This window comes from Tympanuchus pallidicinctus, unplaced genomic scaffold (genome assembly GCF_026119805.1).
Source record: "Tympanuchus pallidicinctus isolate F22 unplaced genomic scaffold, pur_lepc_1.0 scaffold39, whole genome shotgun sequence".
Lineage (NCBI taxonomy): Eukaryota > Metazoa > Chordata > Aves > Galliformes > Phasianidae > Tympanuchus > Tympanuchus pallidicinctus.
Window position 1 is genome coordinate 1504304 of NW_026294757.1, and position 14255 is coordinate 1518558.

Consider the following 14255-nt stretch of genomic DNA (forward strand, 5'->3'; position numbering starts at 1 on the left):
TCCCCATCCCCGTGTGCCTGCTTGCATCCGTGCCGGGCCTGCAGCCGAAAGCTGGCGTCACTGCTTGCCTGGGGAAACTGAGGCAGGGAGCGGCAGGCTGGGACTCGTTTGGGCAGGAGTGCAGTGTGGGCAGCGTGGGCAGCACAGCGTGGGCAGCGCAGGGTGGGCAATGCAGGCAGCTGCCCCTCGTCCCCCCATTGGGCAAAATGGTGCCAGGGGAGCACTGGGGGTACCTGAATGCAGTGCCAGGCTGTGGGGGAGGGGGATGCTGGGTGGGATGTGGGTCTGAAATGGGACGCTGCTCTGACACGGGATGTGGGTCTGACACGGGACGTGGATGAGCTGTACATCCCCGCGCCCCAGGATCCCCACTCCATTTTGTTGATGGGTTTCCTCTCAGAAGCTGCGCTGCCTCGGGGACCCCCAGTCTCGGTCGGTACCGGGGGGCCGGGGCGGGGGTCGGAGGCGGCGGGGCCGGGCGCTGTGAGTAAGCAGAGAGAGAGGAGGGGGTGGTAATTAGAAGGGAGGCACTCGCCGCAGCAAGTTCCCACAAATGGAGGCCCCGCGGCCATAGACACCGCACAACAAAGCGCCGAGCAATTATTTGGCTCCAGCGGGGGGGGCCGGGCCAACGGGGGCCGGAGGAGGGCGGGCACCGGCTGGGACCCCCCCTCGGCCTCCGGGGGCACCGGGAGAACCGCGGGGGCTTCAGCGCTGCGGGCCCGGCCCCGCGTTCGGGCGGTAGTGAGGAACGTCGCCGCTGGTCGGAGTTCGGCGGATCCCCAGCAGCAGGGACGCGTCCCGGTACGGCCCTACCGGGACCCCGCGCCCTCACCGGGCTGAAAGCGACGGGATCCGCCGCCGGGCGCGCAGCCAATCCCGGGCGGCGCGGAGCACCCCCGCTCCTCCTGTTGGTCTCTCTCCTTGTCAATCATACTGGTGGTAGCCAACCGTGAGACTGTTTTCTGGCAGCTCCCGCCCAGGAGGAAATCCGCCTTCCTGCCTCAGGACCTTGTCAATCAATCAGAGGATGGTGATGGGCTCCGCACGCTCTCATTGGCCAGTGGAGATGCTAATCAGAGATTCTCCCTCCCATTGGATCTCCGCTTCCGTCCGTCATATTGTCAGTTCGCTCCCATTGGCGGAGCAGTCTCTCCATCACCGCGTCCCATTGCTCGGCGGAATTGCCGATCAAGAAGTCGGCACTAGCTGATTGGTCAGCGCCCGCGAGCCGGGCGGAGATTGGGCAGGAGACCGCCGAGAGGGCGGGTCGCGCAGGGCGGTGCCCGAGCAGCCCCGCAGGAGGAAGATGGCGCCGTGAGGGGGTCGGAGCCGCCGACGCCGCCGCCTCGGCCGGTCTGTGCGGGTCCGAGGCGGGGCCGGGCGCGGCGGGGCGGGGGTTGTCGTGCGGGGGGAGCGGCGGAGCCGGCACGGTCGGGTCAGGAAGGGGAACGCGGCCTTCTCGGCCCGCCCAAGCCTTGCGCTGAGCGGGCGGGCGGCGCTTCCGGGGCCCGGGTGGGGGCGGGCCCGGCGCCTCGTCCCGCCTCCCCGGGGAGAACCGCCGCTACGGCCGGGAAGAGGGGGGGGGGCGGGGAGGTGGATCTCGGTACGTGGCGGGGCGGGGGCTGCCCGGGGGGGCTGCGCGGTTGGAGCCCCGAGGCGTCTCTCGGTACCTCGGGAGCTGCGCTTCGCCCCGCTCCGTGTCCCGGGGGTTGGCCGGGATGGGAAAACACGGAGCTGGTGTGGAATAGCGGGATGAGGCCGGGCAGCGCTCGGTCTGCGCCTGTCAAGAGAAGACGAAGTGATTCCTCGGAAGGCTTGGCTGCTTTGCGAATGAGCTGCCCGATGTCCCGCTGTTAGGTGTGAATTCCCAATGCTTGAGCTCAGGGCTCAGCGCTCACGGGTCAGCATTGTTGTGCTGTGTGTGCAGAAGGGGCCGGGGGTCGCTTTTTCCCCGTGGCTGTGCTTCCCTGGGTGGCTCTGAGTGCTGGTGGCACGCTGAGGTCTTTGAGGGGCCTCTGAGTCCCTCAGTCCTTAAAAAGGCTGCATTGAGTTGATGGGCTCCGTCCTGTTGGCTTTAAACCAGATGCAGAAAGTTAGGCTCGTGTTCTCTTCCCCAAAAGAAGGCCATTACACAGCGCTGTGCATCACCTTACAGCTGCCCGGGCTGTCAGCACCCATCTCTGAGCACAGCACTGATTTCTGTGCACCCATCAGCAGGACAGGAGGGGCATTTTGGGAGCAGGGAAAGCCTGGATGGCAGATTGTGTGCCCTGCGTGCCTGCAAAGCGGAGCAGCGCTTCCTCTATCGGAGCGAGGCTGTTACACCAGCTAATTAAAGATAAGGCTATCGTGATAAGGCTTGAAATTGCTATCTTAAACCACACACAGCGTCCCCAGAGGGTGCAGGAGCTGCTGTGTGACTGTGTGCAGGTGCCAGCTTTCCTGTCCCAGCATTGCAGGGCTGTGCGTTGCCGGCCAAAGAGCTGGGCTTGTCGTGGATGGGGAGAAAAAACCATTTATCCTCTCTGCATCTCTGGGAGAACATTAGAGATAATGGCACAGTTTCCAAACTAAATTGGTTTTTGTGCAGGGGGTCTCAGGATAGCAAACGGGGCCTGAAATTCTCCATGGGGTGTGAATGCGTGCCTGACTCGGAGCAAATGTCAGCTCTGTGATGCGTTGTGGCGAGGAGGAACCCGGGGTGAACACGTGGGCAGCCGAGCTGCGTGCTGCCAGTGCTGTGTCACCTCCAGGGTGGGACAGTGTCACTGCAGGCCGAGACACAGGTTGTATAAGGAGGAAACTTCTCCCCCCCCCTGTCATCACTGATGTTTATTTGTACGTGCTAATGGGATCTCTCTGATGTCTCTCTCTCCAGCCAGCTCAGCTTGCTCTTATTTGTAGTCAGGGCTGCTAATCCTCAGCAGTGCCCTAATTCTGCAGAATGGAAGGGTGCAGCCCTTGGGCTTGGGCAGCTGTGCAAGCTCCTGGCTTTCCAGGAAGAACGCATCCTTTTCTCTGGCTGTGAGCACGCAGTGCCTCTCACCTTTGCTGCAGAGAAGGTCTGGAGTGTGGACTTTTCTCCTTCAACACTTCTCTGCCCCTGACAAGCTGTGAAACAACCCGTGTCTGGCTTCCTTGCGCTGTGCCACCCTTTCAGCCCTGCTCAGCCCCACATCTCGCCTGCGTGGGATCCACCAGTGCCCTGCCACTGCTCCCTCCCAGTCCCTGCTGAGCAGCAGAAAGCCACTTGCAGTGCTTACACAACTTGTTTTGTCTGGCACCGTGCTTCATGTGTCTCCCTTTCAGCGTGGCCCTGCCATTGCATCTCGTTGCTCCTGCGGTCTGGGTGTCTCTGTGCACAACCCCAGCACGGCTGCAGCTCAGAGATGCCCTCCATGAATCCCAAGTGCTCGTTATTCCTCAGCTGCCCATAACTCCCTGCTGAAGTCAGGACATCGTCAGCAGTGGTAATAAAAGAAATTCGAGCTTGGACAAGTTTTCCCTGGCACCTTCTTGAGGCAAATACTATTAAGCTATTGAACCATTCAGTGGCCGCTGGATGGGGTTGAGTGGGAGATTTGCCAAAGGATGCTTTGTGGATGAAACCTTTCCAGCCTACAAGAAAAGAGGTAACGAATGGTGAGGATTTAGGAGTCTGTGCCCGTGCTGCTGTGCCCTCCTGGCTCTCCTGTGGCTTTTCACAGCTTCCTCAGGTCCCGCTGCCAGCCAGCGCCAGCAGCTCTGCTGTTCCCCCAAATGACCTTTTAATTACATAATGACTTGCAAACATTCAGCACCAACAACATACCCAAATAATTGAAACAATGTTTTTCCAGCTTGGAAAAACACCAGTCTGTATCTCTGACCCCTTCTGCAGCTCCAGCTGAAGGCTCGCAAGGTTCCGCATCGTGGGTGACGATGGAGAGCCCCAGACATCGATGGTCTCAGCTCTCACTGCTCTCCTCACTCCTGTCTTTCCTGCTCCCTCCTTGCAGATCGAGCGACAGCATGGCTGCCACTGCTGCCGTCAGCCCCAGTGAATACCTGCAGCCAGCTGCCTCCACTGCCCAGGTGAGTGAGGTGGTGTGAGCTCCTGCTGGGCCGGGGGCAGTGCCCCAGGTGTGGGCCTGCAGGCAGCGTGCCCCACAGGAGGAGCTCTGCTTGCAAGACAGGCTGGGGAGCTGCATTCTGGACACGTTCCCAGCTCCAGTCCTCACTCCTGGCAGAGCTGTTGCTCCTAGCAGTGCTGTGTTTTCCTTAAGGACCTCTTGGGTCATGTTAGCAGCTGATTTCACAAGGTGGTCGTGGGATTAAAACCACGTGAAGCACTGCGGGGTGTGTGTAATGGGTGTGAGTAGCAGCAGACTTGAAGGGCGTCTGCAGCTTTATGGAGGTTGTAAGAACACAGACACGGGATTAAAAGGCAGCCAGCATCCTGATGGCTAAAAGCAGTGTGACTGGGGCGAGCTAAAGGCACACGTGATACGGCTAATTAAGCAGCTCACTTAATAAGCAGTGTTTAATTGGCACGGACCGAGTTACTTTCGATAGCGTGTAGCCTTTCCCTCTCTGACTCAATCTCAGTCCTGTTTGGTTTAAGACCCTGGCTCTAACTTGCCTGTCTCCTTCCTGGTTCCCAGGACTCCCAGCCGTCTCCGCTCGCCCTCCTCGCAGCAACATGTAGCAAAATTGGTCCCCCAGCAGTGGAAGCCGCCGTGACTCCTCCTGCCCCTCCTCAGCCAACGCCTCGCAAACTTGTCCCCATCAAACCTGCTCCTCTCCCTCTGGGCTCTGGTAAGAACAGCTTCGGGATCCTGTCGTCGAAAGGGAATCTCTTCCAGATCCAGGGCTCCCAGGTTGGCACCTCCTACCCCGGGGGGCAGCTGGTTTTTGCCATTCAGAACCCAACTGTCATCAGCAAAGGGACTCGCTCGTCTGCAAACATCCAGTACCAGACGGTGCCCCAGATCCAGGCTGCAGGGGGGCAGACCATCCAAGTCCAGCCCAACCTCACCAACCAGATCCAAATTATTCCAGGCACGAATCAGGCCATTCTCACCCCATCCTCATCCTCTCACAAGCCCGTGCCCATCAAGCCAGCGCCGGCGCAGAAGAGCGGAGCTTCACCGGTGCAGGGCTCGAGCAACGTGGTCAAGTTAAGCGGTGGCAGCAACGTGACTCTCACCCTGCCTGTGAACAACCTGGTGAACGCTGCAGAGTCCAGCACGCAGGCTCAGGTGGTTGCAGAGAGCCCCTCAAAGCCTGGCAAAAAGACTCGAAAGAAAGCCATGTCACCCAGCCAGCCCTCCGCCGTGGCTGTGGCCGAGCAGGTGGAGACGGTGTTGATAGAGACGACGGCGGAGAACATCATCCAGGCGGGGAACAACCTGCTGATCGTGCAGAGCCCAGGCTCTGGGCAGCCTGCCGTGGTGCAGCAGGTGCAGGTGGTGCAGCCCAAGCAGGAGTCCCAGGTGGTGCAGATCCCACAGCAGGCCCTGCGCGTGGTCCAGGCTGCCTCAGCCACGCTCCCCACCGTCCCCCAGAAGTCCTCCCAGAACATCCAGATCCAGACGACTGAGTCCGCTCCGACGCAGGTACATCATCTGCTGTGACGTCCCTCTGCCCTGGTTCTACTCCAAGCCCTTCCTCGGGCTTTTAAAAAGCTGAAGAGTTTTGTGAGACACGTCCCCAGGTTGGCATCAGGTTCAGGCGTGGATTCTCTGATGCCCAAGAAGGGTTGGGAGTGCAGCCGCTCCCTCACTGGGGCTTTACTGAGCCTCTCCCTGGCTGCCTCTTTTCACAGGACTTTTAGGAGCACCGTGGCTTTGCAAACTGCTGCGCTTTCAGCTCAGGCTGGAGTTATCCTGCCTGTCAGAAGCTTGGGTAGGTGGGAGAGCAGACTCACAGGCTGCAGGACTGTTGCTGGTGTTACCTTTGGAAACCAGGCTGCAAAGCTAAAGCAGCCCTCTGCTGTTGTTGCGGGGCCAGGACCAGTCTGCGGGAGGCCCAGTGTCTTAAGAGACGTGGGCAGCTTCTCTGTGGCTTCCTGCAGGCCCACACTTCTGGATTTCTGAGTGGAGATTGCCCTTCCCTGCTGGCTTCAACCAGTCTCATTCTTTTTCTCTCCCCCCCCTCCCCCATCAGGTCTATTTCAAAACACCATCGGGTGAACTGCAAACAGTGCTGCTCCAGGAAGCCCCGGCCGTGACGGTGGCTCCATCCAGCACCTCCTGCAGCAGCCCCGTGTCCCGCAACTCTGGCACAGCATCCAGCAGCAAGAAACCGACCGCACGCAAGGAGCGTCCGCTGCCAAAGATCGCGCCTGCCGGAGGAGTCATCAGCTTGAGTGCAGCCCAGCTGGCAGCTGCAGCACAGGCCATGCAGACCATCAACATCAACGGGGTGCAGGTCCAGGGTGTGCCTGTCACCATCACCAATGCTGGAGGTGGGCTGCGTGCTGCGCCGCGGCGGGCGGGAGGGACGGGGGGGGACAGGCGGCCCCTTCCAGCAGTGCTCTTCACAGCTGGGATGTGGCAGCTCTGTAAACAAGCCTTGTATCCCGAGGCTGAACGTTGCTGGGTGTTAGATGTCAACAGCTTCTCTAGCTGTCTTCGCTGCTGGAGGCTCTGTGTGTTTTGTAGGGGGGCTCTTTGGCTGCTCTGCTGGTTGGCTGTGTCAGGGACAGCAGTTAGCACAGACCTGCAGTGTGGTGCTGAGCTGCAGGACGTGGAATCGTAGCCTGGTTTGGGTTGGAAGGGACCTTAAAGATCATCAGTTCCAACTCTTCTCTGCTGTGGAATGGTTGCCTCCCACCAGACCAGGCTGCCCAGGGCCCTATCCAGCCTAGCCTTGAGCACCTCATGAATGGAGCATCCACACAGGGGCAGTGTGCCAGGGCCTTACTGCCCTCTGAGTGAAAAATTTACCCTGCTGTGTCTGCTTTGGGGCCCTGAGTGACTCTGTGTTCTCCTGCGTGCTGTGCAGGGGCAGCGAGCTGCACCCAGGGATGAGTTTGTGTCACCTCTCCTTGCACCTGCCGTGCTGCCGAGCGAGGATGCTGCTGCTTAGAGCCAAATACTGCCCATAGCCAAACCAGGAGAGGTGCCTTCACGCATGCAGGCTGTGTCATGAGGCACTGCCACTCCCTCAGCTCCTCTGTGGAACAAGTGTGTGTCTTAAACCGAAAATAACCAGACACAGCCCCGGGCCTGTGAGCCACAGACAGCCCTGGCGCACTCCAGTCTCCCTTTGCCCGCCAGGAGCTGCACGTCCCCATGGCAGCTCCATCCTCCCTGCTCTGGCAAACTGTCCCCAGCCCGGAGCTGGCAGCTGCAGGGAGCTGAGGGGAGGAAGTTAGGTCTGAGGGAAGTTTATCTGCTTTGTGATCCAGAAAGACCTGCTGACGTTCGGTGGTTTCTCTCCCAGCAAGAACCAGCAGGAGTCCCGACTGGGTTTTGCAGTCAGAAGCTGTTCTTTCTTGCTCGACTAAACGATGTCAGCATAAAACGTGGTCCACTGTGGTTTAGAGCTCCGCAGTGGACCGCTGTCATCACTGGGGTAGCTTTTAAAGGGGTTTTTAATTGCTGCTTTGTGTTGGGTGTCAGGAGATGGCACAGGCAGATATTGCTGCTGTCTGCGCCGCTCCCCGCACCGTGCCACTGGCCAGGCCGTGCTGAGCCCTGGCTGTGAGGGGACCGGTAGGACCTGCTGGCTCCACGAGTGGAGGCTGAGCCTGGTTTTCTCAAGGACCAGAAGGGCCCGTGTGTATCACCATGCTGTCAGAGAGCTGCCCTCACCCTGGGCTTAGCACTTCTCCCCGCAGTGTTGCACTGACACCTTTGCTCTGCCCGCATCCCCTCTGTGCAGTGACCTCCTCTTTGCTCATCCATCAGATCCCATTCCTCCTTCTCCTTCTCCTTCTCCTTCTCCTTCTCCTTCTCCTTCTCCTTCTCCTTCTCCTTCTCCTTCTCCTTCTCCTTCTCCTTCTCCTTCTCCTTCTCCTTCTCCTTCTCCTTCTCCTTCTCCTTCTCCTTCTCCTTCTCCTTCTCCTTCTCCTTCTCCTTCTCCTTCTCCTTCTCCTTCTCCTTCTCCTTCTCCTTCTCCTTCTCCTTGCCTGCTGCCCCCAGAGCTTGCTGACGCTGACCCCATCTTCTTCTTTCCAGCCCCCATCACGGCTGCCCGGGTGCTGTGCAGGGCCCAGGCTGCCACCTCCGTGAGTGCCCGAGCGTGGAGCGGCCCTTAGGGTCCGGGGTAAGTCCCATTTTTTTTTGGTCAATATATTGCACGTTTTTTCAAAGTTTCTTTTTTGTTTCCTCTTTGGTCATTTCCCCACCCCGAAGGGTCAAACCAAAAACTTTGAAAAACCGCACAGTATATTCAGAAAAAAAAAAGGGACTTACCAGCCCCACTTGGGGCCAGCATGTAGCAGCGGGGCTGTGGCAGTGCTGCATGTGGGGCTGGGGTGCCCAGCTGGGGTCCGTCCCGTTCCACACGCGTGGTCTTTCCCCCGGCCAGCCGCTTCCACAGGGCTTCAGTGCACGCAGCATGGAGACACTGGCAGCCCCTCGGGCACGGGGGCTCGCAGGGCAGAACCTGACTCCCCGTTTCCCTCCCCAGGCCAACAGCAGCTGACTGTGCAGAACGTCTCTGGCAACAATCTGACCATCAGCGGCCTGAGCCCGACCCAGATCCAGCTCCAGATGGAGCAAGCATTGGCTGGGGAGATGCAGCCGGGAGAAAAACGACGGCGGATGGCCTGCACCTGCCCCAACTGCAAGGATGGGGAGAAGAGGTGAGCGGTGCGCAGAGGGGAGGGGGCTCAGCTCATAGCAGGGGGGTCTGCGGCCATTGCAGGCCTGACGCCCGCCCCGCTGCATTCCTCACCAGGCCTGGGGACCAAGGGAAGAAGAAGCACATCTGCCACATCCCCGAATGCGGGCGGACCTTCCGCAAGACCTCGCTGCTGCGTGCTCACGTGCGCCTGCACACGGGCGAACGTCCTTTTGTCTGCAACTGGGTGTTCTGTGGGAAGCGCTTCACACGCAGCGACGAGCTGCAGCGGCACGCGCGCACGCACACAGGTCTGTGGCCCTGCATGCACCCCTCTCGCTCCCAGGGCGGCCCTCTGAATCGTAGCCCACGCTCTGTGAGGGCTGGGGTGATCTCAGGCTGCCTCGGATTGTCTTTAGGATGTGGTAGAGATACTGGGAAGGGATTGGAAGGAGAGCTGTTGGAGAGGGTCCGGAGGAGGGCCGCAGAGATGATCGGGGGGGTGGAGAGCCTCCCCTGCAGAGACAGGCTGAGAGAACTGGGCTTGTTCAGCCTGGAGAAGAGAAGGCTGCAGGGTGACCTCATTGCAGCCTTTCAGTACCTAAAGGGAACCTATAAACGGGAGGGGAGTCGACTCTTGGCAAAGGGAGATAGCAGCAGGATGAGGGGAAATGGCTTGAAGTTGAGGGAGGGCAGATTGAGGTTGGATGTCAGGAGGAAGCTCTTTATTGAGGTGCTGGAACAGCTGCCCAGACAGGCTGTGATGCCCCGTCCATCCCTGGAGGTGTTCAAGGTTGGATGGGGCCCTGGACAACCTGGTCTGGTATTAAATGGGGGGGTTGGTGACCCTGCCTGTGGCAGGGAGGTTGGAGATTCATGGTCCTTGAGGTCCCTTCCAACCCAAGCCACTCTGTGATTCTGTGAACACTGAGGGGCGTTTCGCTGCCTTTGGGCTGTCAAGGTGACCATGGGGCTGCAAATGGGACCTGCCACGGGCATCACCACCTCCATGGGAGGTCCCTGTGGCCGTGACTGGGAGCTGTGGGGACGCAGCAGGGCTGTGGGTGGTGACAACGTCCCCGAGGTCCCCCAGCCCTGACGGCCTCTGCTCTCCCCGCAGGCGACAAGCGATTCGAGTGCGCGCAGTGCCAGAAGCGCTTCATGCGGAGCGACCACCTGACGAAGCACTATAAAACCCACCTGATCACCAAGAACTTGTAGGGCTGGGAGCCACGTCTTGAACAAACAAAACCCCCCCACTTCCCCCCCATCCTTTGAGGGGCCACGGTGAGGATCCGCCAGGCGCCGGCCTGTCACCCCACCGCCCTCACAGCACTCCAGTCTCCCCGGCCGCCCTTTGAGGGCAGCCGTGTCCCCTCCAGCACAGCTCTCAGGGGACGTCCTCTGCCACCGTGTGGGCCTCACGTAGAAGCAGCCCTCGCAGAGGGGCCGATCCCCCTCGTGGAGCCGTGGGGCAAAGCACCCGGCATGGCCCCGGCACAGCGGGGCGCGCAGAGCTCGGCACACCAGGGGCTGCACCACCCTCCGATGCGGGAGGGCCGAGAACGCCTCCACAGCACATTCCTACTTTATATTTAAAATCTATAAATAGTTATAAATATCTATATAAACCCCTTTGGAAGGTCCCTTTTTTTCTATGGAGATCGTTGCCTTACGCTCCCTGTTCCCGATTACCAACACTGTGTATGGTGAGTGCTTTTTTTTCCCATCTTTATTTAATTGCTCCCTCCTCAGACCTGCCTTCCCCCTCTCCCTTTTCTTTTTCCTCTTTTTTCCCCCTTTTCTCCCCCTTTTCCCCCTTTCCCCCCCCTTTTTTCCCCGCTTCTCTCCTTCCCCCCCCCCTGCGTTTCTTTTCCAGCAATGAAGGTTCCTTTCACTCTGATTTCTTTCTCACTCCTTTCTGTTTCCAAGTGACGTGGCGTTTCCCTTTCAATCTTGGGACTTTAATCTCCTTTATGTGCTTCCCCCCCAACCCCGACTGTGTATAGTGTACATTGTATCATAGATTATATTGCTTTTGTGTTTACTGCGTTTAAAAGAAAAGAAAACAAAACAAAACATATGGCTTGTTATTTTTGAGCTTTTAAATTAAAACAGATCCACTTTATTTTTTAGTTGTAACTGCCCACGGTTGTTTTCTGCATTGTGACAGATCTGTTCTAATTACCTGTAACCGGTTGGCCGGTGTGGAGGCAGCCGGGAGCTTTTCTTGCTCAATAAATTTGGTCGCCAGAGGCAAACCCCGCTCCGCCCAGCTCCTTTCCCCGCCTCCATCCCCCCCCGCTGCCCCCAGCCCCGCTCCCGGTGCCCCCGTCCTCCCACCGCATGGGGGCGCTGTGCGCTGCCTGCCCCCGAGCAAGGGTGTGGCCGGTAGGCGGTGCCTCCCTCAGCGCGGCGTCCTATTGGCTGCCAGATGGGCGTGAGGCCGGTGGGCGGTGCCCTCGCGGCGCGCCTTCCTATTGGCTCAACACCTGCGAAAGGGCGGTGAGGCCGGTGGGCGGGGTAGCCCGCAACGCAGTTTCCTATTGGCTCCCTGGTGGGCGGTGCCGCCCCGCAGCGCGGCGCTCTATTGGCTGATCTGCGGGGGGCGGGGATATAGCGGAGCGCGGGGGTTCAGCCGTGCGCCGTTCGGTGCCGCTCCGCTGCCGTCGCCATGGACCTGGGGCCGCTGAGGATGGGCTACCGCGGGGACGAGGAGGTGCGGGGCGGCCGGGGGCGGCGGGGCCTCGGCACGGGGGTCCCCCGATCCTCACATCGCCCCGGTGCCCGCAGGCCTTCGAGGAGCGGCACCTGGCTTCCCGGCACCCTATCGAGCAGTTCGCGGCTTGGTTCACGGAGGCGGCGCGGTGCCCGGCTGTGGGCGAGGCCAACGCCATGTGCCTGGCCACGTGCGGCAGGTGAGTGCCGGGGCTGGGGGCGTGGGGGGCCGTGCCGCCAGGCCTTGACCGCCCCCTGCCCGTTATCGCAGGGACGGGAGGCCCTCGGCCCGTATGGTGCTGCTGAAGGGTTTCGGGCGCGACGGGTTCCGCTTCTTCACCAACTACGAGAGCCGCAAGGGGAGGGAGCTGGTGAGCGCCGGGCTGCGGGGCTGCGAGCGGGGATCCCGCGGAGCTGTTCGGAGCTGCGTGGCCGCTGACGGCTCTCTCCTGTTCTTCCTTTCCACGTTTTAGGATGCCAACCCCTTCGCTTCTGTTGTCTTCTATTGGGAGCCCCTCCACCGGCAGGTGTGTGCATGGTGTGGGCTGAGGTCGCGTCTCCCCCTTCTCCCCCCCCTTCGGGGCTCTGTGGGATTTTGGGATTCGTGTTTTCAGGTTCGGGCTTCCCAGGTGGGATTTGGCTGCTTGTTCTTCCTTCCTGCTGCGAGGGGCAGGGCCTGTGCAAGGGGAGCTGTAAGGAGGGAGGGAACAGATGCTGTAGCAGGGTGTGCTGGGACAGGACAGGGGGAAACATTTCCAAACTGAAAGTGGAGATAGAGACTGAATATAAGGAGAAGGTTTTTTGCAGCGAGGGTGGTGAGGTACAGGTTGCATGGAGAGGATGCTCCATCCTTGGGGAGCTTCAAGGTCAGACTGGGTGAGGCTCTGAGCCTGAGCTGTAGGTGTCCCTGTTCATTACAGCATTGGATTAGATGACCTTTAAAGGTCCTTTCTAACTCAACAACTCCATGAGTCTGAACAACACAGAGCCCAGACCAGGTATGGGATGAGGAGGTCAAGGGCTTTGGGGGCTGTTGGGCCCCCAGGCAACTAGTGCTCGCCTATCCCTGCTTTGCCCAGGTGCGGATTGAGGGCTCAGTGAAGCGGCTGTCGGAGGAGGAATCGGAGCAGTACTTCCACTCCCGCCCTAAGGGCAGCCAGATTGGGGCAGTCGTCAGCCAACAGAGCACCGTCATCCCAGACAGAGAGGTGAGCAGGGAGGTGGGACCAGCAGGGCTCCCCCCAGCCGCCACCATCCTGCCTTGATTTCAACACCTTCCCTTTCCCTGCAGTATTTGAGGAAGAAAAACGCAGAGCTGGAGGAGCAATACCGGGACACAGCAGTGCCAAAGCCAGCTTACTGGTGAGCCACGCCGGTAGGGAACCGTGGTTCCATCACACCCCGCAGTGCCCCTCACCACCTGCATTTCTCTCCCCCCAGGGGAGGCTACATCCTGCAGCCAGAGGTGATGGAGTTCTGGCAGGGCCAAACCAACCGCCTGCACGACCGCATCGTCTTTCGGCGCCTGCAGGACAGCGCAGCCCCCCTGGGACAAATGACCCATCGGGGTGAGGATGGCTGGGTGTTCGAGCGCCTTTCCCCATGAAGCTGCACGTTCCTGGATGCTCTCGCCTGTGCCAAATCCTCCCCCACGTGTCCCCTGCTGTGTCCTGAGGAGCTGCGGCCTCGCTCTGCCCTTCCCTGGTGGTGCTGGGGGGGCTCAGTTCAGCCCCAGAGAACCCAGATCCCTTTGTGCTCACAGCAGGCAGAGGCTGGTCGGTCCCACAGACCCCTGCTTCCCACTGCCAGTGTGTGAGTAGCAATTGCCCTTGGGACTGGTGGTGTTAATTAATGACGTGAATGATTGTGGAAAGGCGCTGGTGAATCCCCTGCCCTCATCCTGCCCTGCTGCTGGGACCAATCATGCCTTGTGTTTTAGCTAGAATCACGCCTTTTTGCTCAGTCGGTGCAATAACTTCTTTAATTGTGGCTCTGGTGTTGCTGTGAGTGTTCCTGGCTGGCTGTGTGTCCCATCTCTGTGGGGCTGTAGGACCCCAATCCTCACCCCGTTTTACCGGTGCTGCTCCCTGCCTGTACGTGGAAACAATAAAGTTCGATCAGAGCGGAGCAGTGCAGTGTTTGGGTTAATGTTTACCCAGCAGAGCTGGGCTTGGCTGCTCTTCCCAGCAGATGGTGCTGCCGGCTCAGCCTCTGCTTCTTCTGCTCTTGGGCCGTTTCCCAGTGAAACCAGGCGCTGATAACCTTCCCCCTTTCCCAGCTCCGTGCACTTGTGCGCTCAGCCTTTGGCTCTCGGGGCAGCAGGAGGGTCCTCACACAACTCAGGTCCACCCACATCCTCGTGCTGTGGTGCAGGAGCTGGGAAGCCCCTGGTACTGAGCACAGCCTGCCATGGGAGGTGGCAGCAAGGAGCTGCTGGGCCGAGCCAGGCGCCTGCGTCACACCTCTGCAGGGTGCTCCCCTGCCCCAGCAGCTCCGTCTGCCCCTCTGCCCCCATCGCACTGAGTCACGCAGTCACCTTGGTCCTTCCCTGCGCTCATCCCTGTCTGAGTGCCGCCGTGGTGCTCAGCAGTGTAGGGTGGGGTGGTCGCTGTGTGTCCCATTGTGGGGCTGGGGGCTCTGCTGGTGCCCGTTCTGCTCTGGGGTGATGCTGGGTGACAAGCACAGCTGCTTCTACCCCCACTCTCGGCGTCCCCGTGGTGCTGGAGCCCAGACACTGCTGTGATGGGCGTCACCCCGCTGCC

At 60.1% G+C, this 14255-nt stretch overlaps 2 protein-coding genes across 7 annotated transcripts; both read left to right on the plus strand.

Annotated features, from left to right (window-relative positions):
• Window positions 1–1274: 1274 nt before the first annotated feature.
• On the plus strand, window positions 1275–11036 carry SP2 (Sp2 transcription factor). 5 transcript variants are annotated; one of them, XM_052700147.1, is made up of 7 exons: window positions 1275–1356; window positions 4002–4077; window positions 4647–5600; window positions 6151–6451; window positions 8623–8797; window positions 8893–9086; window positions 9896–11036. In XM_052700147.1, exons 2-7 carry the CDS (start codon window positions 4015–4017, stop codon window positions 9994–9996), a joined length of 1788 nt encoding a protein of 595 aa, XP_052556107.1. In that variant the 5' UTR covers window positions 1275–1356; window positions 4002–4014; the 3' UTR covers window positions 9997–11036. The 5 variants fall into 5 exon arrangements, with proteins under 5 accessions (XP_052556107.1, XP_052556108.1, XP_052556106.1 ...); XM_052700148.1 differs by lacking the exon at window positions 1275–1356 and adding an exon at window positions 2599–3645; XM_052700146.1 differs by lacking the exon at window positions 1275–1356 and adding an exon at window positions 2599–2789 and having other exon boundaries at window positions 2882–4077.
• A 329-nt stretch (window positions 11037–11365) lies between these two features.
• Window positions 11366–13620, plus strand: PNPO (pyridoxamine 5'-phosphate oxidase). 2 transcript variants are annotated; one of them, XM_052700183.1, is made up of 7 exons: window positions 11371–11494; window positions 11569–11693; window positions 11765–11864; window positions 11967–12020; window positions 12573–12701; window positions 12785–12855; window positions 12934–13620. In XM_052700183.1, the coding sequence occupies exons 1-7, from the start codon at window positions 11450–11452 to the stop codon at window positions 13097–13099; spliced, it is 690 nt and encodes a 229-aa protein (XP_052556143.1). In that variant the 5' UTR covers window positions 11371–11449; the 3' UTR covers window positions 13100–13620. The 2 variants fall into 2 exon arrangements, with proteins under 2 accessions (XP_052556145.1, XP_052556143.1); XM_052700185.1 differs by lacking the exon at window positions 12573–12701 and having other exon boundaries at window positions 11366–11494.
• Window positions 13621–14255: the final 635 nt, after the last annotated feature.

Bases quoted from the DNA above. Each gene is read 5' to 3' on its own strand.
- PNPO (XM_052700183.1), top strand. From the start codon at position 11,450: ATGGACCTGGGGCCGCTGAGGATGGGCTACCGCGGGGACGAGGAG. The intron at 12,021-12,572 runs GTGTGTGCATGG...TGCTTTGCCCAG, and splicing joins GGGAGCCCCTCCACCGGCAG to GTGCGGATTGAGGGCTCAGT. The intron at 12,702-12,784 runs GTGAGCAGGGAG...CTTTCCCTGCAG, and splicing joins CCGTCATCCCAGACAGAGAG to TATTTGAGGAAGAAAAACGC.
- SP2 (XM_052700145.1), top strand. From the start codon at position 3,925: ATGGAGAGCCCCAGACATCGATGGTCTCAGCTCTCACTGCTCTCCTCA. The intron at 4,078-4,646 runs GTGAGTGAGGTG...CCTGGTTCCCAG, and splicing joins CAGCTGCCTCCACTGCCCAG to GACTCCCAGCCGTCTCCGCT. The intron at 5,601-6,150 runs GTACATCATCTG...CTCCCCCATCAG, and splicing joins CTGAGTCCGCTCCGACGCAG to GTCTATTTCAAAACACCATC.